A 27,138-nucleotide genomic window follows, 5' to 3' on the forward strand; every position below is an offset into this window, starting at 1 on the left:
AAACAGTTCCATTTTAAGAAGAGGCGTCAAACTACAATAGAAAAAAGCTCCATGTTGAAGAAAAGGCAAATCTGAAGTTTGGGGTTCTTGAACTAATCGAAAAAGTGGTAATTAATTGCGTGCATTCCATTCCAGTATTTTGTACGTCATCTCTACCATTACAAAAGAGGAGTAGCAATATTCGGACCAGCCTCCAACATGAACAGTCCATCTTAAGCGCGAGGCCGCGTCCCATCTGAAGGGAAACACAAGCAACCCTAGGCTGGTTTGGGCCATGGTATATCTCATAAGCGAGGGGTAGCAATGACTCCATATGGCACAGCAAGCAAGCGTCATACCCACAATACATAGACATGCTTGCACCGCAGTAAAGCTGCAATTACAGACATGGATATAAAGGATGGACTAAGCAAGTAAAAAGCGGAAGCAACGGCAGAGTCACCATACTACTGTATGCCAAAGAATCATGGGCCTGATACAGAGCTATTTTGTGGTCGCAAAGCCTGCGATTCGCAAAACCAAAGGGTTCGGGACTGCAAAATTTCTTTCTGGTATGTCTTAACCCATTTTGCGATTCAGTAACTGATTCTGAATCGAAAAATGAGTTTAGAAACCCATAAAAAATCGCTACTTAGAAGGGGCATGCTTAGGACTTCCCTTCCAAGTAGTGATTCTTCAAGGTATGTATCAATGTTTTACTACCGGAATCCGTTCACAAAACATTTACATTTTAGAGACACCATAAAGGAGGTGGTAACCTCCTTTAAGGTTTCTTGGCAAATAGGACAAGGTCCTTTTGGAATCTTCTTCCCCTCTGCGAATGTTTAAAAAAAGCAAACAAAATAAAACTTTTATTTTTAAATCCATTTTCTTAAAGCAAACCAGGCTGCATTTAAAAAATAGAAGTTGACTTTATTTAAATGTGATCACAGACATGGTGGTCTGCTGACCCCAGCAGGCCACCATCCCTGTAATGCCATCCAATCGTAGTAAGTCACAATTTGAGACGTAGCGATGAATATTGATGAGGTAGATTGAATTACGACTCCCCTATTATATAGATAGGTTCGTAAAATTCCTTTCCATTCACAAAAAGTTGGCACACAACTTACGACCCCTTTTTTATGGATAGAAATGCTGTACATCAAGCACAATGTTCTTTACATAGCTGTTTCACATAGTTTCCTGCATAACTAGCTCCCCCTTCTTTGAACTCTCCAGCTCTCGATTCTGCAGGTAAATATATTGATTAGGAATAGGGAAGGACGTTCCGCTGTTGCTGTAGCTTTCAAGGAGACATGTTTGGGATCATGGCAACAATTGGACATGGAATGGACAGACACTGGAACATCAAGAACAAACTACTAAAATCATTTCCCAATGAGGACACAGGATGACATCAAGCATGAGAATGAAGCTTGGAATGAATTGGTAAAAAGTCTGATTACAACATAAACTAACCTACACAAAAAGTGTAACATAGCATACCTATACTTCTTGCTTCCCATACAGATGTGTGCTACAAGTTCGGAATGTGTGCCTGATTGGGCTGTGCCCTCTGAGAGGTCCACCAGGAGGGGAGGCAGTGCAGCACTAAATTGTCAACACCAGTGCTTGTGACAGTCTGCCACAAGGTGGCGTTGTCTGGCTAATTTAGAGATGACCACAACAGTAAATTATCAATTAAATATACATAAAAAATAACTATTACCTGCCCAAGCCATTCTTATAGCTTTGGGGCCTAGAATAGTCTGAATTGTCACACTTGAAGGAGTGTGATGGTTTGTAATTGTGTTGTTGCTATCATTGGCAGCATGGCAGGGGCAATGTGTGGTGCAAGCTGCAGTGACCTCCTGATGAGAGCCCTGACACTTATTTGTTTACAAAATAAGCACTGAAGGAGTTTCAGAAAGAAGCGGTAAGATGCGGTCTCCAGGGGTGCCATCAGGTGAATTTCCGAGAGGTGCGCTTTGACGAAGTAAGTCCCTCGAGACACGTGTGACCTTATTTCTCTCATTTCCGTTCTTTCCAAGGCACTAATAAGGTTTCTATTTAATCTTTCCTCCAGGACAAGCCAAGGTACTGGGAGAAAATCTTCCCCGGTTCCTTTCTCATTTACATCTAGGAACTAATTACAAACTCTATGCCCCTATTACCATTCTAGGGTGTGACTACAAGCCCCTCTACCCCTGCAGATCATGAGACATATTTCTGCCTAAACAAAAGTATGTGTCATTAATATGTAATACATTTACTTGTTATATGTTGTATGTCACGTGGTGTCTCTCTTCACGAGTATTTTTAATTTGTACATAACCACTTATTTTCACAAGACAACGTGTGTGATAGAATTCTTCCACGACGGATGATTGCTCTAAGTAGCTGATAAGTACAACCACTATAAAGGAGTACATTGATCGAGATAAGACGCTGCATGTATTAAGGGTCTGCCAGCTTGGCTGGTAGGCAGGTGACTTTTAATTTACCTTTTGCTTTATTTCCTACAGATAGAGTGTGTCAGTGTATAACTGTATGTATTAAGTATTAGGTGTATACACATTAGGAGTGCACCTCATCATTTCCTATTCACAGGATTCTTTAGGCGTAGTACGCACTGGGCTGGCCCTCGTGTGGTCCTGAAGAAGAGCTTGTAGGGGACAGCTTGAAACATGTCGACCCAATACTAGGGACACCATACTCATTACAGTTAGGTCTTTCCCTAGTATTAACCCCCGATTTTAAAACATACCGACTAGGAGCAGGAATAAAATATTAGCTCACTAGCTAGGTATCTTTAACCTATTTTTTCCCACTCCACATCACTGCACCACACATATTTTCAAAACGAAGTGCTCCTACGTAGTTCGCAAGTCGCAGCACGCCTTAATCCGCAGTGGGTTGAGAGGACCCCAGTGATGAAGCATGCCACCTAGGGGCAACCCTTGTAGGTGAGGGGACTCTAGAAAATAATCTTTCTTTCTGGAAAGAGGGTTTCAGCACATGTTCAGTGGAATCCCTGTTCCTCCTATGATAGGTTTCTTATTCTGGTATTCCGTATGTTGTGGAACTGTATTTAGGAAGGAGGGTGAACCTAACCTTAACCTCCACCTCCCCCGTGTTTTGATTGTGTCAGCAAGAAGCACCTTGAGGTAGATGTTAGGTATTCCTAATGAGTTTGTGGGCGGATGAGAAGCAAAGAGGGTTCTTAGTCTTGCCCTGATAAAGCAACCTTGATTGTTTTTTATAATCTTTTTGATAAAACATGAAAACATTAGGAATCTGCAGATGGAGTCCTATTTGAAATAACACAGCAGCTCTCAAGGATCAATCTTCCACTAATCTCCCTAGCGCACACTGATTGGAGTCATACTTCACAGTAATTTGAGGATTTCAGAAAATGACTAGGTACAGAATTTCTTAAGCGTATAAACACGTATTATTCCCATCCTGTCACCGCCTCTGAGCTAAAACTGCGAGAAATGTAGCTTCAGTCACTTACTATGTCTCTCTTGCCTCTGAAAGGGACATTACATATATTTAAAAACTGAAATTTAAGATTGGGATCTGGATTAGCCCTTTTGGGATAACAATAGCGACACATGGAGGGGTATCATACTTCTGGTGGGACGGGGCGCATGGTCGGCCCACCACTTTCTTCTGAATCTCTCCTACATTATCAGCTCTGGTGGCTGCAACTTGACCTGACGACTGGAACTCTGTCCCTCCGCTGACCAGATACAGATTGTGTACGCAATCAGCGGGCATTGCAAAACCCAGAGATTTTTTTTCCCCTTTATCTGATCCCAACTCAAAGATGCAAAAAGTGCTCTATACAAAGACAGAGGGCACTAAAAAACAAAAGCTCCGCACTGGGTGTACCAATCCAAAGGCGAGTCAACTTTGAAGCATTTGAGGAAAGGCAGGGGCAGCGGTCATCAACGGGTCCAGTGGCAGTGAAATCAAGGAAAGACCTCACTGCCAGAGTTATTGACAGAGAATTAGTCCTGATTGGTTCCCAGAGTCAGGTGACTACGTTGACATGATGAGGACTTGTCTCTGTCAGTGAGCACTCTACTCTGTAAAGTGCCTTGCTGCCCGTCGAACTGAGTAGCGCCCGGCCCTTGAGTCTTGGCTGATAAAACTGGCCTTCACTGTGGTGATAGGAAGGTATATAGAACTCAGAACCTCAAAAGTAATCTCAGAGAGACTCTTCCAGTGGCGAAGGATTCAGTGATACCTGCTGCAACTGTGAGCTAGCATGCCTACCTGTAGTCCAAGTCAAAAGAACTTTATTTCGGAGAAAATCTCCATAAAAGGTACATAAAATTGAGTATAAAAGCGTTTAAAACCATACATTAGGTAATTAAAAGTAGTAGTTAAAAGAATTACAACATTAATGCACCAGGACAGCTAGATGTCTGCTAATTACATAGAGTCATGTACCATTTAACACAGTGCAAGATGAATCATGTTGACATTTTCAAATACCATTTTCGCTTGTGCCATAAAGCCCCCAGAAATTTGGCCACAGCAAACACAATGTGGACAGCCATTTCACTCTTGAGAATTCTGAAGGCTTCATGACACCTGGTAAAACCCAAATTCCTACAGACGGGAATGATCCATTTTCTGCGCGCCTCGGTATAGCCCGGACAAAAAAATATAATATGCAGCTCAGTTTAATCGCTTACTCTGCATGCCGGGCAAATACTGGGTGTCGACACAGACCAGTGGCTGGTAAATGCACGAATTGGCAAAGACCCGTGCCTCCATTGCAAATAGAGCTTCCTAATTATTACAGGGTAAACATTGTCCAGGATTGATTCAAAACTGTAGGTATTTTTAATGTAAAGGAATTGATGCGTTAAAGACCCTAGAGATTTTGGAGGTCGAAATGCAGGAGCCTTAGAATTATAATACAATTTGGTTAGAACTTTTTTAGGAAGCCTGGGGCAAGCATCCAGGGGGTCATTCCAAAGTGCATCAAGGCCTAAACCCACCAGACTGTTCCTTACAAATTTAAGCCAGGCAATGTTCCCCGAGTTTGGAAAACTAAGGACTTCCTGCAAGCCCTGTCTGTAATGAATCAATTCAGGCACCGCCCACAATCTACGCCAATAGATCACAGGGTGAAGTGCCAATTCTTCTTCCAGGGGTCTAATGCCTAGGTCAAGTCTTAAAGGCACTAAGGGTGTACTTGGAGGAAGGGCTACTAGACACCTAAGAAACCTGTTCTCCTCATTTGACAGACTAGCCAAGACTTTATGACCCCATAATTCACTACCATATATGACAGCTCCTCTGGCTTACACCCTGTAAATGTGGAGGGGAGGGCCTATGGGTTTGAGGGTCGACCTATTCTGTAGTAACATATACATGCCTGAAGGATGTCCCCCCGCTGTTAGTGCCTCAGGACCCAGCACTATATACAAACCACTGCTTCGCTCTGCCACTAGATCGCCGCTTGATGGAAATTTTGGCGGGGGCCAAATCTCCTTTGAAGATAGTGGGCCAGAACGAGGGCGAACTAGCTCTGCAGGAGAATGTTGGGATAAGTCCTTCCACATCGCAGTCCTGCAGTATCGTGTGTGATGCCCCTGGGGAATCTCGTGTTGACTTTGCGACAACAACTTGTAGCCCCCCTATCTCTAATAAATTAGTTTTAACCCACCCACAGACTAGGGCTAGCAAAAGAATTGTAAATCCCCCTAATGCTAAGAGGAAACGAGTAGGGGGGTCCCAGGGAGGGAGGAAGGCCAAACACCCTAATGTTACGGAAAAATCTCCAATGGGGGCAACACAGGGAGATGTTCCACTATCTCCTGGTGGGAATATTACTTGCCATAGTGAGCAGCCTCAGTTGAGTAATATGGTTCTTGAAATAGAAAAAATGTTCCGTTCTCTGATTCTCCCGGTTTTGGAAAGAGTTAAGCTAGTTAGTGAGAAGGTAGATAGATTAGAACAAACTGTTCTGGATAATTTCTGCTCACTTAAAAATGTTATTAAACTAGCTACCAAGGCAAGGGACAATCCTGTAGGGGTGTCCTCTACCCTTCCTACTCCCCCGCTGGCACCCCCTGCTAATGAAGTAGTGCATGGGGTTTTACCTGAGGTCGCTCTCCCCAAGGTACAGGTTATTGATAATTCTAACTTTACTAACCGATGTATAGATAATTTGGGAGACAATTTTTCGAGTGTGCCCAGTGTTAATGCTGGAAAAAAGTCTATGAACAAAATAAGGTCCTCGGAACCTGGGGTCAAAAGCAGCATATTGCCTAGGACTCATATTCATCTGCCCCCTGCCTGTTCACCATATGTTGCTGTTCTGACTGGAGTCCCTGAACTACAGGAAGGTGTTTCGGAATCGTACCAGCAACTAAAGAACAAAGTTACGTTTTGGTTAAATAGGAACAGACCGCTACCTAACCACTTAGATGGAAAGATCCTCTTTACTAGAAGGGTTAGTTGGGTAGGTCCAAGACCCAAAGATGTCCCAGGGGACTCCATTATTGTCAACTTTGGAGATAGTCGTACAGTGCATTATATTTGTGGTTCCGGACTGGCTTGCGACCAGTCAAAAATTAGGGTACATGATCTAGGGTTTTTTTACAACTCTTGCCCTGTAGGACTTAGTCCATCTCTGGAAAATTGGGAAGCAAATGATCTGTGCCCCCCAGTAGCTTTTGCCTGACCGACACCTGGGCCGCAGTTATTTACTACGCCTCCCAATCCAAGTATCCCTGTTGGAAGGCCTAAGTTCAATGAACCTCTACGTTACTCCCCTGTTATCGGGGTGGATAAGATAGTAGATGTAGTTATAGCAACCCCTGATCTTCCTATGGGATCACAATCTGGACTCGTGCAGTTGTGTGCGAACTCTGCCCACGTCCAAGGCCAAGGAAGGGAGGGGGGGTCTATGGTCTCTTGGAACATTGCAGGCTTAAAATCAAAAATGGACTCACCGGATTGGCTAGGCTATATAGGCAACTTTGATGTCTGCCTTTTTCAGGAAACCTGGACATGTGAGCCTCAGTTCCTACAGGGATTTTTGAACTTTTATGTCCCCGCAATTCAGGGTTTAAGGGGACGTCCAAAGGGAGGACTGACAATCTGGGTCCGACAGGCCATATTTTCAAAGGCTTCTGCAATACCTACTGGGTCCGAAGATATTCAATTAGTCAGGGTGACATTTGGAACCCTTGGCGATTTAGATATCTACAATTTGTATTTGAGGGACCCGAATAGGACAGGCTCCCAGGTTTTGGCTCTCTTGGTCTCCATTATCGACCAGCACTCAGGTGGTAGGCGTATAGTGGTAGCTGGGGCCTTTAATATCACCTTTGAACCGCTCCTAGACCCTGATTCTGGGTGGGGCAACGAAGCTGTGGAAGACCAATTGTGGGGGGTACCTGCGCTTGACCTCAGTCCAATTAAAAGGTGGACTGAGATTATTGTCCGGACCAATGCTCTCTGTTTTGAGTATGGTTTGAGGGCCCTGAATGGGAGGACGACAGGTGATAAGCAAGGGGCGAAGACCTTTGACAATGGTCGACATTCTAGCAGGATTGATTATGTCCTATGTAGCTTGCAATTATGGCATCCAGTTTTAGATATGGTTGTTGAGGCCAGAGTCGAGAGCGACCATAACCCTATCTGTGTTGCGCATAGATGGTGGTTTAGTAATCGCTCAATAGCTGGTGGAATGGTTCCGTGCCTGCCTGAGGTAACTCTAACAAATAATATGCGTAGACTTAAGTGGGGGGAGCTCGAGCATAACACCCTGGCCATTGCTGATATAGACAGCAAAGTAGCTGATTCTATCGTTGTGCTTGAGGGTATGCTATTCCAAGATCCTGGCAATACTAAAGTCACTGCATGCCATGAGAAGTTGTTTGCTGAAATAGGTTCCTATTTTACGAAGCCTTTGAGGAACACGAATAAGGCTCCAACTAAGAAAAACAGATGGTACGACGGTGTTTGTAGGGAATCCAGGTCCAACCTGGTGAAAGCCCTGTCTAATGGTGGACAGGAGTGTATCCGTTCCGCCAGACTAGCATATAAAAAAGCTGTAAGGATGGCCAAAAAAAATTGGGACGAGCAACACTGGCTGGATTTAAAAAGATCTTGCCATACCCGAGATTCCAGGTTATTTTGGAACATTCTTAAGTGGGGCTGTGGTGGGCGCTCTGATAGCCCGTCCAACTATGTTTCTCAGGCAGAGTGGGTCCAATATTTCAAACCTCAATATGCTTGTAACATTTTGTTTAACTTCGCATGGGTGCCAAATTATGTTTTCTACTCCCAGGGTCCCTTTTGCGTCCAAGATGCAAGTAGGGCTCTACGCTCGGTCACTAGTGGACGTGCCCCCGGCCAGGACAGGGTTCCTTCGGACGTTTTTCTCCGCAATAAGGGTAACTGGAGTAAGTATATAACCCTATTGGCTAACGCTGTGGCTGTAGGCGCGCCAGTCCCAAAATCTTGGAGGGGGGCAGTTATTATACCTGTATTCAATAAAGGCGACAGGTCGCTCCCGGGAAACTATAGGCCCATTAGCCTCATCGATTCCGTTCAGAAGGTGGTAGGGAGGATGGTTTTGAACCAAATTCAAGAATGGATGGATGATAACAACATTTTGTCACCCTTCCAAGCTGGCTTTCGGAAACTAACCAGCACGGTGGACCAAGTCTTTTACTTTGTCCAGCTCCTCTGGAAGGTGGTGACATTGGGGAATGGCAGTCTTTATGTTGCTTTTGTTGACTTAAGGGCTGCCTTTGATCTTGTACCACGACACCGGCTGTGGGCAGTCCTAGAGAGGCTAGGACTCCCCAAAGAAATCCTGACTATGGTGATGCGTCTGCACGAGTCTAACTATGCTAGGATTCAGTGGGGTGGAGCGGGTGAAGACACATCTGAGTTCCCAGTCGAGCGTGGTGTGAGACAGGGTTGCACTATGGCACCCACGCTCTTCTCACTTTATATTAATGGGATAGTTGAACTTATGCTTTCTGCTAATACCGACGCTCCAAGGTTGGCTGGTGTTTCCATCCCCATATTATTGTTTGCAGACGATACGCTTATCGTATCCAGAACATCTAATGGTCTGCAAAAAGCCCTTCGCCTGTTTGATGAGTTTTGCCTTGATCATGGTTTAGAGGTTAATGTGGCAAAAACGAAGTTTATGGCCTTTAACCCTCATAGCAGCTTCCAAGGGAAAAGAGTATTTATGAATAGGCAACCCTTAGAATTAGTGACCAGTTTTACGTATCTTGGGTTGCAAATCTCAAATAAAAATAATTGGCGCAGACATTTGGAAATGGCCTCCCTAAGATTTAAGCAGATTACTGGTGCTTTGACCAGAGAATTTAGTAGGTCATTCACGAAACCAATAAGCCCGGTTCTGCAAGTTTATGAAGCTAAGGCCCTAAACTCTGTCCTCTATGGGGCGGAACTTTGGGGCTTTGAACAACTAGCGACTTTGATAAATGTGGAGCACAAATTCCTGCGTAGAATTACTGGTCTTCCTCAGAGCACCCCTCTGATCCCACTTAGGTATGATCTGGGTAGGAGGTCCATCAAGGATATTGCAAGACTCCGTCCGGTTTTATACTGGCGGAGGCTTTGGACTACTCCTGAACTTTCCCACTATGCCAAGGGCCTGAATGACATTATAAAATCTGATGTTTTTCACAAAATTGAGTGGCTGAAGAACTTACATGCGTCTTTAAAAGACATGGGTATGGAAGGGTTGTGGACCGACCCAACTCCTGCCCAGTTTCCATCAAAAAGTTCTCTTAAAATAGCATACTGGGAAAGAATAGATTCCCAGGTACTGAATAAAGCAACCGGGATGTCTGGGAAATTTTTGGAGTTCAAAGAATCCCCCTATCTGGAACAATACTGGGATGTGGTGACTAATGTGGGTGACAGGAAACTCTATTTCCAGTTTAGAGCTGGTTCTTTGCCCCTTAGATCTTTGATTGGAAGGTGGGCCGCGAACACGGAAATGCAATGTCCTGCATGTGGGGCTGCGATGGAAACATCTCCCCACTTTCTGTTTGTCTGCCCGGCACTTGCTATTCCAAGGCGTGTTTGGCTTACACCAATGTGTAGATCTCTCGGCACAAGGAGCAGCACTGTAGCTTTACGCATTTTGCGCACTAGCTCTTTGATATTGGTCTCCATTGCATTGGCAAAGTACCTGGGCTGGGCATGGGCATTGCGGAGAAAATCAATTAAGTGCTCCCTTGATGGTCCCCAATGAATCCAGCGCTCGGGTTTTCCCCACTTTTAAGTGACACCAGGGACAATTTTAACCCAAAAAATCTTTTTACTACTATATGTCAGTCTATTGAATTGTTTAATGTTTTTTTAACAAGGTATTTTTAATAAGGTATTTTAATGTATTTATTGAAATGTATGTTTGTAGGTACTATGTTTGTGTCTTTTATGATTGTATTTTTAAATCGAATAAAGACTGATTGATTGATTGGTATATAATGTATTTATTTACAAAGCTGACTCCACCACATCATCTGTACATTTACAACCATTGTAAGCATGATCACCACCCTGATCCTAGCCATGACCCTAACCTTTCCTCTTAAAATCACTCTTACACTGAACATCACCCTAACAAGTTCCAAAGTCTTTCCCTAGCCTCAACTTAATCCTAACTCAGACCCCTTACCTTACTCAGACATCCTCCGTGACCAACAAGCATGTGAATGTTGTCAGGTATAAGAGCGTGGTTCCACTAAACTTCTTTTGATGGTGGAAGCCTGGAAGCTGTAGGCTGAAATAGCTTCACACGGTGGTGGCTTGTAATCTTTAAAAGTGGTGAGGCTTAAATAGCCATGATGAGTTTTACTCAGCAAGCCTGTGAGACAGCTTCCAGGAGGGTCCAGGGGTGTACACCCAGTGAGAAAACGTGTGGAAAAATTGTGCATTTTACAGCACAGTTTTCTGACAAAGGCAGGATGTACGAAGTCATTTTGAGTCACAAACCCTGTGATTCGCAAAGTCACAGAGTTTGTGATCACAAAGGGCTTTTCTTAATGCGCAAAAACCCTTTTAATAGTCAGAAAATTATTTCTGACTTATAAAAGGTATTTCGCATTCCTTTCCAGTTTCCAAATAGCTGGATGTGTGAAAGGGGCGTCCCCTCCTATTTCAAATTCAGAAAGGACTGTATCAATGGCAGGTGTGCACAACTGAAAGTAGTTGTAGCAGTGTGCTCAAAGGGGTATATTGCGCACCATTTTGGAAGCCAGAGGTACAAAGACCTCCCAGAACATCAGTTCTAAGAATATGGAAAAACATAAATTTGTTGAGCCACCAAGGGGCCACCTGAGTTATTTGACTAATGGGACTTTTATGTATCTCATAGGTAAGTGTGAGGAGCTAGACAGAGTAGGGCTATTATTTCTAGGACATTTTCCTAAATAGGGTTGAAGATATCTGGTTCCAGTGACTCCCAAGCTGGGGATCCTTTCTTCAAATGAGACTGTTGCACTTATTTATGTTCCAGGCTAACCATGGAGCCCTCAGGCAGGCAGTGATGGATGTTCAGCCTTGTTTAGAAAACCATGTTTTTCTTCCTTACATCATCTGTATCAGTTGCTGAGGCTTCACCAGAGAGAGGCCAGACTGGCCTAAATCACCATACGTCCAAGCTCCACACGCCAATCATAAGTACAGTATAAATTCCCTACCTGGGCTATTCATGGCTCATAGCGCAGAAAACACTGCTATGGTGCTCCTATAAGGGGTGGATGATTTTTTTTTAGCTCCCAGAAAGCAGAAGTGAATTTCAGGGCAAATCTGCCTGTTTTGGATCAAGCCCCCCATGAGTAGAAGAAGGGCGTCATTAGTCGATCCACCGTGTAGGGCACAGGGCCAGTTCATTTGGCATGGGCGGGACTAATGCCCACTCCCATGTGGAGTTTCCCAATATCTTTTACATTCACTGGGAACTGGCATCTCAGGGTAGACAACTGACCGGAAGTGGTCATAGAAAGGGGATAGAGGGGGCAGGGGTTGTAAAAATTTTTTACAAAATCCATCCATCGGTGCTGAAGGCAGATAAGCAAAGGCCCGGTGGCTTTCTTGTTGAAGGGAAACAGAGTCTTGGTGGGGCAGGTTCATTGCCAGATCGAATCAATGCATGACACCTGGGGCAGTCTGCTCATACACACTAAGGTTGTGGTACAGCCAGGGCCGGACTGGGATTGCAAACCAGCCCTGGCAATTACGTCCTACTGGCCCCGGGAGGCGCTGGCGGCAACACTGCTGCTGCGTTTTTGTTACAAGGGGCCGATTTTGCAGCACTGGTTGAAAAACGGCCCCCAGTAAATACAAGCATTTACAATGCAATGGTCTCGGCATTGTTAAAGTTAGAGCTATTGGCATTGCTCATGAGATTATTTTATTATTCAGATGCAATAACATACAGCTTTCAAAAAGCACCATGAATTGCACTGCAGGAAAGCTTATTTGCCCCTAAGATTGTGTGCAATTTCATCATAAGGAACAGAGATGGCTAGCACGTACCCAACACGGTCCCAAAACCTTCATTGGCTTCTCTCTCACAACACAGTGTCCCCCTAAGCTGCCGTTTCTATAAAATGCCACCTTTTGGGGTTCAAAAATCATATCTTCGTTTTTAGCTGGTACTTCCTCACTGGCATGCTCAGCAAAGCATGAGATATTGTCTTCCAGGTCAGTCCACAATGTAAGAGAAGCTTCTGCCAACTGACTGCTCCTTCTTTCGAGATGAGACACTAAAGCTCTTTTAGCCTCTGCGCGCACAATTCACAATGGAACTCTTATGTGGCCCATGTCTTTCATACAAGACCTGAATAATAATACAGACCAATCTATGAATCCCTTTTTACTACACAAACATGCGGATAAATAAACAGTAAATGCAAGGACACTAGATTTATAGAGACATTCAAGCGTGACTCCTTGTAGTCACACGCCCCTGTGCTACGGGTACTCGAAAAGAGGTGAAATCAGCTGACCACAGGTTACTAGTCTAGATCGTACGGAGAATTAACGCGATCGTCCCTCCTTTGACCTCAGAGTACCTATACTACCCAATTCCAGAGGCTTTGATTTACCTCTTGCTACTTGTTTTGGCGCTCCTTTTTTGGTCCGCGCCAGGGCTAGTCCTCTGTGGCTCACTACTTACCCTGTCCAGCTCCAGCACTCCTTCCGTGTCCACCCAGTGCCTTTTACATCCGACTTCAGTTGCCATCATCACTTAGCTTCTCAGAACCGCTCATTCCCACCCCCGAACTAATTTCTTACTACTCATGATCAACACTACTCCCAATTAGCTTCAGTGCATTTGCTTGACCCACCTTCAACCATTCCCCAATCTGTGTCCCAGTATGTGAACTTCTGTTCTCCCTAATCGGACTTCCAGTACTCTTTCCTGTACCTCTCTAACACCCCTAGTCCTATTTCAAAACCTCAACCTAATATCCAGCCTTAAGGAACGTTCTCCCTTAGTACTTTCTGGCAGAAGGCCCGAGTACCACCTTCGAGTTCCACACGTTCCTTCTAATCTATATACTATTCTCGACCTTATAATAAACATCGTCTTGGTGTCTATACAGATCTTTTGCCCTTCGTAGTGTTCTCCTCACCTTTATTAGGACGTTTCACCTGCATAAATTATATCTCCCATCAGCTTCCTTCTTTGTTTAACCTCAGTACCACGAGCCCCCTAACTTGCCACCCGCCTCATCAGTAACCGTGGTCTCTTATTTGCATCACCCAGACTCTCTCCGGCCACAAACTCTAAAGTCAGCCAGAACAGCCTTCCATCTTTCTATAGTCGACAAACTGAATAACATTAGGCAGACTAATAACACATCCAGGGAACTTATAGATGACACAAGTGTGGTATAAGACCTACTCAGAGCAACGACATGTCCTCTCCAAATACCCTCTCTAAGCCAAAGTACCTCTCCCTTCTTGTTCTGGCCTCCTGCTCCTCCCGGACCCAGATGCGCTCCTGCATCTCCTGCAGGGAAGGACACCACTCGTGCTCCTCTTCTTGCAGTTCCTTGAGCTGAAGCGGGCTCGGCCATAGTACTTCAGGCCGCACCCCTGATACATCGGCATGATGTCCATACAATCGTGCTTTGAAGCGCGGACCTGTTCTCCAGGGGCATTCCGGATCCTCAGAGGGTACTCCGCCGAGACCATGGCGCCTGGGCTGAGCGTGGTACCCGGCAGCACCAGACGGGAAAAGGGCTGGAAAATTGCGAAAGCACCGGTTGAAGGACGCGAGCGCCGCCATTTTGAAAAGGGCGGAAGTAGCAACACCTCCATGTTACAGTGGGAAAAGGACGACTGTTCCCATCTAATGGTTCCGTCATTGGTAGAGCGGCCATCTGAAAGTGGGCGGAAGTAACAGTGAGGAGACGTAGTTTTACGGGTTAGATATTTTAAGTTGTAAAACCCTATCTCCAATGTTAGCTTTTTTGTTTTACTACTTTTGGGTTGCGCAGCACCGACAGTCCGCAACAACTGTGGGGGTCGACACCTGAGCGGGTGTGTATGCCAACACTTGGTAGCAAACAAATATCTTAAGACTGAAAGAGGTTAAACTATTAGCTACTGGCCCGGGTTGGAAATTGAGCTATTTTAGTGACCGAAAGAAGTCTGCAAAAATTGAAAAATAGTAAATGTATTCGTAAGGCAGTCTTAGAAAAATAAACGAAGAGCCAGTATGTGAAAGTTGTTGTCGTGTCTTTAAAGATCACTCGTGCCACGTATATGTTCCTGGAGATTTATTTGATCAGAGATGAGAAACACTCAACTAGATTTCAGCCAGGCATGCATTTTTATCAAACAGTCGCAATAATGTCATACACAGCAGTCTCGATCCGCCTAACTGAGACTGCAGCCGTCTCCGCGTGCACTGACCCGGCTAAGAAAGTCACTGAGAGAAGAGAAGAGGTACCTACCAAAGAAGTACATTGCGACCAGACACGGGAGCCGACAGCAGGGTGAGAGGACGCCAGGAACACCACCGCCTTTCTCCGAGGTGAAGCAGAAATGCCTCGGAGAAACGCAGTGGCGTTTTCGGATTCGGGGGCGTGTTTTTCTTTTTCTCTCCTCTTGCCATTGGCTGGAGGAGAGAAAAACACGCCCAGAGAAAACATCGGAAAAAACACGCCCCCGAATCCGAAAAGGACGGGGCTTGTTTTGCGAGACAAAGCTCTTCTCCAATGGCTGGCCAGCATTTAAGAGGCCAGCCAATGGAGAAGAGGAGAGAAGAAGGGCGGGTTCAAGCCCCTCTTCTCCAAGTCATTAAATCTCGCGAGCGAGACTGCGCAAGTGCAGCCTTCGCTAGCCGAGACCTAAAAATGGCACACACAGGTCCAAAACCAGACCTCACCCTTCCAGCTCACCGGGGAAACGCCCGGTGCCCGTTATGGCCAGACCGGTCCTGGGTACAGCCCACAATTTAAAGCACTGGTGTGTTCAACCAGTGAATAAATACCCCATTGTAAAAACATGTGCAGGGGTATAGCTTTAAACACTGATTTTTTGGTGTCTTGGTGGTAGATTGGTAATTTAGATTTAAAAAAATTGCCAACTTACTATACTGCTCGTGGTAGGGCATTAAAGGGTAGCAAAGCTGAAGGTTCCCACATAATTCTGGGCAGGGGAGCAGAGCACATCTATTCCAGGGTCTGAGCTTTGTGCCTGGTGCAAGGCCTGTGAGGGGCACACAGCAAAGGAGATGTGCTGGCTCTGAGCTGCCGCTGGTGCTGTCCATGGAAGCATGGAGCACACTAGATCAGAACTAGGTGAGTATGCTGGAGGGTGATGGCATCCAGGACTGGGTCTGGTTCATTCAGATGTGAGCTGCATACCTGTCAACCTGAACAAACATCTCACTGTGTGAGGCGGGTCGGGGCCTAGATGGGGCGGGCCTCGTGCCAAGAAGTATCCACAAGGCACTTTTGCCCCTACCCTGCCCCCAAGCTCCATCCTTCAAAAACAAAACACTTGCTGAGGCTGGTGCCAATGTCCTGGATGTTTTTACTAGGCCTGGGCGGAGTTTGTGAGTTCCACTACCCAGAACTCTGCAAAGTGACTCAAAAACTCTGCCACACTACGCGGAGTTCAACAAGCGGTGGAGTGCGTTTAGTCAAGCCGTTCGCATTGTTTTTCAGTGCCGGGTGTTTATCTTGCGCTGTAAAATCAGTGTGAACTGCACCATGCACAATGCAAGAGGGCACAGCTTCTTTACTTGCCACTCGAGTAGATTTTCCACGTGAGCGTCAGCTTTCTCAACGCGAACGGAAGGTTTATCAACGCGAGCAGCCGCGACCATAGGTGACCGGCCACGTTGTGAAATCTGATGCCCGCGTTGAGAAATTTCGTCTGGAGGTAGATTTTACCCGCTCGAGCTCGCCAAGTTGATGTTGGCGAGTGACAGCGTGTTTTTTTTCGAAACTGTGACTGGTCTATGATCAGAGCGGACGTCACCGCCCTTGCCTAGTTTTCACACCCATTATTGGACGTCAGCAATTCAAAGCCTTGGAAAACGAGCTGGAAATCTCCTTATTACAGTGGTTTTCAGCTCGTTTTCCGTGCCACCATGTGATTTTGGCTCCTCATCGGGAGACTGTGTGATGGGAGCTGATATTGTGTGCCACAGGGTGGCACAGTGTGAGTTGGTAGGTATGGAGCTGGGTGTATTGAGAAAATGAAAAGGCGCAGTGCTGCTGCTGAGGATGACTGCTGAGCAGGGGATTCTTTGGCAGGGGGAGGGCAGAGATACCCAGTGGCACGAAAAATACCAAGGAATGGTGCTCAAATGCTACTGTGCCCTTGAGTATATTGTCAAAATCCTCTGCCAGACAGGTTCTTTGGGTAAGGGGCTGGTTGGGGTGGGGGGGGACGACTGGCCTGCCAGTGGTCCTGACCTTCTATCCCTACCCTGTAAAATCAGCGCGAACTGCACCATGCACATCGCAAGAGGTCACAGATTCTTTTCTTGCCGCTCGAGTAGATTTACTACCAGAGCGGCAGCTTTCTCAACGCAAACGGAAGGTTTTTCAACGCGTGCGGTTGCAACCGGCCATGTTGTGAAAACAGACCACCTGTCTTGAGAAATCTCGCTGTGAGGTGGATTTTCCTCGCTCGCCAAGTTGAGGTTGGTGAGTGACGATGTTTTTTTTTTCAACTGTGACTGGTCTGCGATCAGAGCAGAGTTCACCACCCTGGCCTAGTTTTCACACCCCTTATTGGACGTCAGCAATTCAAAGCCTCGGAAAACGTGCTGGAAATCTACTATTTACAGTGGTTTTCAGCTCCTTTTCCGTGCCACCATGTGATTTTGGCTCCTCACCGGGAGACTGTGTGATGGGAGCTGATATTGTGTGCCACACGGTGGCACAATGTGGAGCTGGGGGTGTTGAGCAAATGAAAAGGCGCAGTGCTCGTCATGGGTTTGAAGTTCTAAGAGCACCTCAAGCTAAGCCAGGCTTTAGCGCAAGCACAGATCAAGCTTTCAGTGGTTCCCTCATCTCTAGTTGAGAGAGTGGGGAAAGAGGTTTTACCTGCCAAATATGCAGCAGGTATAGTGACACCAAGGCCTTCTGCACCCTAATTATGGTCTGTGTGGGGGTTCCGACAGTGTTTATGTATTTTAGCTTGTGCAAGATGCATGCAGTAATATACTATAAGATGGGGCATGCATTATATATTCAGATAGAGCAGTGCATGCCTTGTTGGATGAGCAACCCCGAGGGCGAGGGAATTACACATTTCCCCCAGCAATTAATGCCTAATAGAGTAAAGGCCTGATTCACAAAGGTATATGCACACTTGTGTGTAAGTTTACTATTTTTTGTATTCACAAACTATGAGTTTATTTATAACAACATTTTCCTGATTCTGGATATGCCTCAGTTGGGGTAGAAGGCTCTGCACATACGAATGTAGGACATGCCTAACTTTTTAAGTGCGGAGTATCAGCCACGAGTGCAGAGCCTCCATAGTCGAAAAATTACTATTCATTGAATTAAACTTGCAGTTTATGGGGCGTGGCCAAGCGGCATAGCGAGATGGCCACATAAACCACAGGCTCCGTCCTTGCTGTCTTCCCCACGACTATCCGGCACAATCATCCGAAACACAAGACTGACAATACGGGCCGGAGAAGATACAGAATCCCACCTGAGCACTCCCGTGTCCCACAGCAGTCCGCAGCCGGAGTTCTGAGTCCCGGCAGGTTGAGGCCTGTGTCGCCACCCAAACCGGGGCCTGGCGTGTTAGTGGAAGCCGGACTCCGAACGAGGGAGGGCGGCCGAACTCCAGCGAGAGAACGGGATCCCGCCCGGCCCACTTGGCGGAAGTATCACCCTCGCCTGCGACACTAGGCGGGCCCACACCGCACCCTGGCAACCTATATAGCGACACAGAGGATAAAGAAAGGGGCTGTGAGCAGCTGTGGTGGTGCCCGATCCCCCGGCACAGTCACAAAGGCGGTGAGGAGGGACTGAGGGCTGGTGTTAGAGGCTGGGGGTGACGCTCCCCCCCTTTTTTCCAGATTACACCGCCTTTTCCCATACCAGAGCCACAGAAGAGCAAGTGTGTGACTGAACTCCCCGCGGTGTGGCGGCACTAGCAGAGAGCAAATAAACACATTCCGGTTGGGAGACCCCGGAGAGGCCTGAGAGTGTCCAGAACCCCGCCAAGCTTCTCCGCAGGCGACCACCCGGGGGGTCGAGTACACGACATCCCAAAGGCACCCAAGCGCGCCGCTGTTGGTGGCTGCATAGACCAGCTCTGGGGGACCCCAACCAGCAGCCTGAACCTATCCGCCAACCTTGGGAGCCCACGCTTGAGGGGAGGTGCATCGTACCCTTCAGCCGACATCGCAAGTTGAAAAGAGGGAGGTCTGAGCCGCCGCGCCCTGGGCCCACCGACTGGCATACATGGAGAAATCCAAGACAACAGGCGCAAAGGGCCCTAAAACGGCTCAATCGAATAAGCTAGACCATTATACAGTCCCCAAAGAAACACCACAAGACTCTCACCCTAGAAACAAATCCATGAGCGACCAAGGAGGGGAGAGCCAAGAGCTTACATTGAAGGATGTTATGGAGGCGATAGCCGGGATCAGGACCTCGTTGGAACACAAGATGGATACCATGTCGATCAAAGTGAATCTCATTCGTGCTGACCTCACCAAAGTCACCGAAAAGGTCAAACAAGTGGAAGTCACCACGGCGAGTCTAGTGGAGGAAGTCACGCAACTCCAAGGGAACATCCAAGACCTACAAACCTTCCGTAAGATGGCCGAACGCAAACTGGACGATTATGAAGGGCGCCTCCGGAGAAACAACATACGTATACAGGGGGTCCCTGAACGGGCAGAGGGGCAGGCGCCGGACCTCTTCGTTGAAGAACTTATCCTGAAACACCTACAGCCTAAAGGCCTCAGTAAGTTCTTTGTAGTGGAGAGGGCGCACAGAGTCCCAGGAGGTCATCCGAAACCGGGGACTCCCCCGCGTCCGATGCTAGTGAGAGTGCTAAATTTCAGAGACAGAGATATGATCCTCCAAAACGCCAGGATGGTTTCCCCTCTTCTATATGTAAAACGCTGAAATAACCTTCTTTCCAGACTTCACTCAGATGTTACAGAGGCAGAGGAGGTCTTTCCTGATGGTCAAGAAGAAACTCAGAGACCAAGGATTTAAATATGCTATGCTCTTCCCGGCAAGACTGAGAGTGGAAGCAGGGGGATGGACCTGGTTCTTTGAACAACCAGAAACAGCTTCAGAATGGCTTGACTCCCGGACGGACTATGGCCCTGGACATCACAGCCGGGGCGATTGGCCGGACGCCCAGCAAGAAGAATGAGGGGGCCTTAGGCGAACAACGGAACTGCCTTCGTCCGTGCTGAATCCTTGCCTGTGTGAGGAATACGTATGGGACCATTGATTTCTTGGACCTGGTGGGAGTCCTCTCCCGGCGATTGACCTTCGTACTAGTAGGATATGACTTTCTTGGATACTACACAGCAGAAGTTGGGAGGGGGAGGGCAGGGGGGGCGGGGTGATGCACCCCATATGTTTCTTCTTTTAGTTCACTTGCTGGGCGACAGACACTCTGCAAGTTTTGAATGGGCAGTTCTGTGCCCAGAGTGCAGGGGAGCAGGGTGGGGGGGTTGGGTTGGGGGTTTATTGTTGTTTTCTGGTTTGGTTTTATCATCGACACGATTTATTGACATTGATGCAGAGGTAGCAGAAATCTTTTTCAGTCACAAAGTGGGATAAGAGTGTTAAAATACTGAGTTGGAATGTAAATGGGCTGGGGGATAAGATCAAGCATAGCGTCGTCCTACAATACATTAAATGGCTGGCCCCTGACGTTATAATGCTTCAAGAAACACACTTGGTGGGCAACTCCTGTAAGGCGCTACACAGATGGGGATACAAAATAGTGGCACATGTGGGTTTCACGACCAGTTCGCGGGGTGTCGGAATTATGGCGAGAAACTCCCTCCCCCTCGCCGTGAGTTCCACATGGGCAGATGACCAGGGCAGATATATAGGTGTCACGGGTCTATTGGAGGGACACAGTATAACGTTTATGTCAGTTTATGTACCACCCGGCCTACAATGCACCACGTTTAAGAATCTGAGTACGGTCTTGCTTTCACTCCCGGAGGGGCTCATAGTGGTTGGGGGTGACTTTAATTCCGTGGTCTCGGGCGAGTTAGACCGCCATCCCCCGCGAGCTATAGGTACATCCTCTCGATGGCTGCCAGACTTCCTTGAGGCATTGGGGTTTGCGGATGGATGGCGGGCTTATAACCCTGGAAAACTCCAACACACTTTCCACTCTGGGGCACACCATAACCTCTCCTGTATAGATTACATCCTGGTCCTCGCCTCGTAACTTACCCACATCCACAACATCAAACATTTAGCCAGGGGCATCTCCAATCATTCCCTTTGTGGGTACATATTATCCTCAGCCAGACTAGGGTGGGAAGAGTCGCCCTCATCAACCCTTGGTATCTCCGCGACCCCACAATCCGCAAAGACCTCCTCAAAGCCATAGAGAATTACTGTCAAGAAAATGAGGGAACAGTGGATTCCCTGCAGACCCTCTGGGAGGCCTTTAAGACAGTGATAAGGGGACAGGCCCTCTCATTAATAGCTGGGGTAAGGAAGGACAGACAGAGGGAAATCGTGGATATAGAGGCGGAGATCTACCGGCTAAAAAAAGAATTGGAAACTGAAGTCACGTCGGAGACATTGTACAAACTCTGCCTCAAACAACACGACTACAGAGCACTGGCGACTGACAGGGCCAAAAGTCTGGGGAGGGAAAAACTGGGCAGAATTTATGATCTGGGTGACAAAGTCGGGAAGTTAATCGCCTGGCTCGATAAAAAGGAGTGGCCAAGTAGACTGGTCCCAGAAATCAGGACACTGGGCGATGACCACTTAACGGACCCACAAGAAATTGTAAACCAGTTTGCCAACCATTTCACTGCGGTATACACTACCGTTGCGCCCCATACTGGGGAAGACTCTAGCAAACTCCTGCAAGACATAGTGCTCCCCACATTGTCTCAGGACAACCGTGACTTTTTAGACAGCGCTTTGACGCCAGATGAAATTGCACAGGCTATCAGATCTCTGAGTTAGGGAAAGGCCCTCGGCCCCAACGAGATTCCCATTGAGCTATACAAACTCAGACCGGACAAACTAGCCCCATATTTGAAAGCCATGTCTGAGGACAGCAAAGAGAGGGGGTGGCTATCAGAGGACCAAAGGATAGCCATGATAGTCACCATTCACAAGGAGGGTAAACCTAAACCTAACTGTGCCTCCTATAGGCCGATTTCTCTACTTAATGCAGAACCCAAAATTCTAGCCAAACTCCCTGCCACTCGGTTAGCTAAGATGATTGGAATTCTCGTACACTGGCCAATCCGGCATGGAGTGATGGGGAGAGTGGCCACCATTCAGGAACCAGCTGTAATAGTATCACTAGATGCGACTATGGCATTCAATACCATCGAGTGGACATATCTGTTCGCAGTACTTGCGAAGATGGGATTTGGCCCAAGCTTCATTCAGTGGGTGCGCCTCCTATACTCGGAACCTCTGGCGCAAGTCGTAGTCAACAACAAGAAGTCAGCAACATTCACCCTGAGCAGAGGCACCCAACAGGGATGTCCTCTTTTCCCCCTCCTGTTCACTCTGGCCCTGGAACCCTTGGCGGCATGGATCCGGAGGGACCCTGTGATACGGGGTCTGTGTTGGTCCCCTGAATGGGAGGATCATATTTCTCTATATGCAGATGATATCCTCCTTTACCTGGCTCCTCCCATGGCATCTCTGGTGGCAGTCCTAAACATCCTGGCAATATTCGGCAGATACTCCGGATTCTCCGTCAAATGGCATAAGTCCCTCCTTTATGTCCTACGGGAAGATCCCCTGCTTTACCGCGAGACTGTCCAATCCAAATTAGTGAAGTCGGCTTCAAATATCTAGGAATTGTTATCTCCCTGGATCAAACGCTCTGATTTGATCACAATCTCCTTCCCCCGCTTCAGAGACTCAAACGCGATATAGCAAGCTGGAAATCGCTTCCGCATTCGCTTTTGGGCAAAGCAGCCCTGTTTAAGACGATGTCCTTACCCCGGTTCTTATATGCCTTGCAAAATTCACTAGACCCAGTTCCAATTAAGTATTTCACAGAAATTGAGGCCCTCCAGAGAGACCTGTTGTGGGACGGAAAGCCTTGCATTGCCTTAAACAAGCTCACACTACATTGGTATGATGGGGGTATTGGCCTCTCTGACATCAAGAAATACTATTGGGCAGCGCATTTAGCGGCTATCAATCATGGTACCTACGGCTGTCCTAATGACCCAGGCTACACCATGGATAGATGGCTTCTCCCGGTTGGGAACTACCACAGAGCACTTTACTCCAAACCGAACCGATATCACCTGTTAGGCCCTACTGGACACTCGGTTTGTATCTGGCATACAGTCACCAAATCCTTAGGTTGGGGACAGAAACTCACGCTAGCGACCCCCCTATGGGACTCGGAGCAACTGGGTAATCTCTGGAAATCTAAGGGATTCGATAGGTGGGACCTCATAGGGGTTTCCCGAATCAAAGACCTGTGGGAAAAGGGAGACATGAAAACATTTGCCTTTCTACAGCAGCAGTACGAATTAGCAGATTCAGAGCACTTCAGGTACACGCAAGTCCGTCATGCATTGCAATCATGCCTCACTAAAGGCACAGTCCCCCTGGACTCCTCTCCATTGGAAGATAGGTTGCTAGATGGTCATCTACCTGAGAAAACCATATTGCTAACGTACAAGAAACTGATTAACAACTTGGCAGACCCCGTCCCGCCCCTGCAAGAAAAGTGGGTAAGAGATGGCATAGAACTAGATGATGAAGAGTGGCAGGAAGCGGTGTCCTCACAGAGGGTGGTGGCGATCTCAGCAAGACTCAGACTAGTGCAACTTAAAATTCTCCATAGGGTATATGTCACAAGGCCTCGTTTTGTACAAATGGGTAGGCCTGGGGGAAGGGAATGTAGACGGGGATGGGGCGAAAAGGGCACGCTTATGCACATCATCTGGGAATGTGAGTAGATACGATCCTATTGGCAGAAAACACATGACATTCTAAATGAAGTGCTCGCACAAGCCCTTCGCCCCGAAGCGCGTTGATGCCTGTTGAACGTGTGGGAACCCACTGATCTAAATAACTATCACATGCAGTGGGTTACACTGGGATTAATGTTGGCTAAAAGAAACATTGAAAAATTGTGGTAAGCAATGCAACCCCCCGTGGTGCAGGCATGGGAATCAGATCTTGATTGGTGTATGTATAGGGAAAAGACAGTCTACATAGCACGGGCTGACCCAAAAGTGGGCCCGAATTCGGACTCAGTGGAACTTCTATTGAGGAGACATCTGTACCTCCCCACGTAGTCTTGACCGAGATGATCCACCTACCCCGTAGCCTGACGTGGTGATGTAATGTAATGGCATACTGTTGCTCATTGTCTCCGTTGACTGTAAACGCGCTACCTCATCTGTACTGCTTACTTTTTGTACTGCATATTTTATGTCGATAAACGTTAATAAAAAGAATTATAATTTTAAAAAAACTTGCAGTTTATGAATACCAAAAAATAGTAAACTTACACAAAAGTTTATGTTTACCTTTTCAATCAGGTGTTAAGCATGTCTGTCGGTTTTCTGGCAGATGCTGAGGTGAAGTAAATAACTGTTATCTCAAGTAAGATATTATATTGGGCTGAATTTGTTCTCACCAGAGTGGCAGTTACAAATTTGAGCATTTCATATTCTGATACCTTATTACAGTACATTGCACATTCTCTGGTTATAGTCAACGCCACTGGTATTATGCAATTTTATACCTGTGGTATTTTCTGCAAAGTAATGGATTTGCCGCATTTAGCACATTATCCATCATCTGCTGCATAATCTGCATATTTAAAAAAAGTCTTTGCTCAAAGGCTTCAAAGGTTACTAACAAATGCTGCGATACATGGTGTAGTACAGTTAAAGACCCTTTGAAAAGGCTGACTGGACACCTTTCTGTGGCTTTTTGCTACACTTACTTGTCAAACTTGTATTAATGAGGTGCAACCCTGGCCTATAGAGTGTTAACAAGTGTATAAAAATAACACAATAATGAAGTAATACAATCACAAAATGTTGCTGCATTACACCACATAATTTACCTTTTCTTGCTGCATAATTTAGTCAACTCTGCTGCATACTTTGGTTCTCTCCTACCACATAAATTCAGTAGCCCTTCTGATACTCTTTATCTAACCGCATCTACTTGCACTAGAACTGATCACAATTCATTTCAATAAAGGGCTACCACGGGTTATGCAACGTGGGATGATATATGCACGGTGGCATTAATACTAATTAGACATCCCTAAGAACTATATAACCCTATCCCAGAACCTTCGGCTCCTCCTTGACTGCAAACTCAATATCACAGTCCAAGACAACGCCATCAGTGCCTTATGCTTCCACAGACTGAAGATGCCGAGGAAGATTTCAAATGGCTTCCAGTAATAATGTGAAAAATCATCTCCCACACTCTTGCCACCGGCAACCCAGACTGCAAGAACACCCTCTACGCTGGATAAATAAGCATCTCATCTGGAGGCTGCACAATATCCAGAACACAGCAGCCAGAATCACTCCCAACCTCCCACAACACTAGCGCCTCTCACCTCACCTCAAGGAGCTACACTGCCCACCCATACCCAAACGAGCACATTTCAAAGTCCTCACCCAAACCTTTGAGGCACTCTGGCCCGGCATACCTCAACATATTGTCTGTTTTCATAAACGTTCCAGACACCTCAGCCTGGCAAGACTCCTACTTGCTTACAACCCACACGTATGGAAAAGCAGATCCAGCTGTTGAGCATTCTCCCAAATCACTGCTAAAGCATGAATGACGTGCAGTTATACATTCGAACCTCCTCTTCATTTCTTGAATTTCACAAGAAGCTGAACCTGGCTCTTCAAGTCATCACATTGGGTCCTAGGTTTGATCTCATCTCCCACCTGCTTAGCACCGGGATACTCCCGGGCGGGAGCGCGCTTCACAAACCAACCAGACATGAAACGACTCCAGAGACGCAAAAGCACTTTATGAAGCATTCAGTTCAAACAACTGGTATGGAGATTGTTTTCTTTTATTTCAAGGTTGGGTTACTGTGAAAATGGCACCAATATCACGCTTGCTATCTTATCAAAAGTTCTCCTTACGCGCCTGACATTTTACATTGATCTGCTGCTATGTAAATTGGAAATCTAGACAACAGCAATGGGAGGGAAAACAGGCACAGTGGTTCTGTGTCCTCTCCCATAAGTGGCCCATTAGTTGAGCATGAGGACTTTTAGTCTATTCTACTTAAGCCTAAATAACGGCGAAAATAATGTTTGTTTTGAATAAACTGTTTGTAAACTGCGCCGCCTACTGACATTTGTTGAGAACTGCAGAGAGAAACCCCGTTCAAGCGATGTGCGATGCAGGGATCATTTTCACATGAGCACTGGGAGCCGCGCTATGTTGACGCTCAGTTTCTGCCATAGTTTAGAGCTTACTGGTGTCTTAAGTCGTTTACAAGCTGGAGCTGCACCATTTTACCACCGTACCCAGTAGTAAATGGTTGCTTGTCACAGAACTGTAGGCATGTGCCACCTTTGGCTGAAAATGTAGCAGCATTTGTTTACCTCTCTAAAGTAAAGGGCAGAACATAACACAATAACATACACATAGCAAAATGTAAACATAACAACACATCCCAACTCAACAGAATACAACGAAACAACTGAAGTACTACACAAAATTACACTGCAATAATGCAGCACTAAAACACAGTCACACAAAAAGCAGTACACATCCCCACCACAACAAAATTCCACACAACACACATGCACAAATGTTCTTGTCACACATTATCTGCATGAGAATCCAGTTTTCATATTCTGGTGGTATAAGAGGTTTGCTGTAAGCACTCCCTTAACCTACCACCAAGCACATGAAATAAACAGCACAAATGTGTTTTGATCCAGCCCAGGATTCTTGCAGAAGAGATTATGAATTATTATAAATGGGGAATATAACCAGGTCAAATATCCTAAAGAAACAAATGGGGTAACTAATTAGTACAGCAGATGTCTAATGACATCACATTGAATGAAGCAGATGTCACAGCCAGATCATCCCTTCACTGTAATGAGGCAGGGCCTCTTTAACAGTGAACTCAAACTTACAAATGTTTAGATGTTTTTAAGTTGTTGTGAACAGACATGCTATATATATATATATATATATATATATATATATTATCTACTGGCGGTCGCCAGTAGATAGTTATAGTTAGGACTGTGTTTCCATAGGAAATCTCAAAATTCTATTTTGAATAACTTTGGCGCCAGTTGACGAATCCTCGCGAAATTTTCAAAACTAATGGGGCGCTCAGTTCAGCTCCTACCCTGAAAGTCTCGGGGTGATTCGTCAAGCGGGGGCCGAGAAAAAAGGGGGGTCCCAA

The 27,138-nt window shown here is 46.4% G+C and overlaps 1 protein-coding gene across 1 annotated transcript; it reads right to left on the reverse strand.

The window, feature by feature from the left end:
• Positions 1-13,924: 13,924 nt before the first annotated feature.
• LOC146858972 (large ribosomal subunit protein mL64-like) lies at positions 13,925-14,311 on the reverse strand. The gene has a single exon (XM_085647136.1). The coding sequence runs from the start codon at positions 14,309-14,311 to the stop codon at positions 13,925-13,927; it is 387 nt and encodes a 128-aa protein (XP_085503262.1).
• Positions 14,312-27,138: the final 12,827 nt, after the last annotated feature.

Source organism: Triturus cristatus, chromosome 3_2 (genome assembly GCF_964204655.1).
Source record: "Triturus cristatus chromosome 3_2, aTriCri1.1, whole genome shotgun sequence".
In the NCBI taxonomy this organism is placed as follows: Eukaryota; Metazoa; Chordata; class Amphibia; order Caudata; family Salamandridae; genus Triturus; species Triturus cristatus.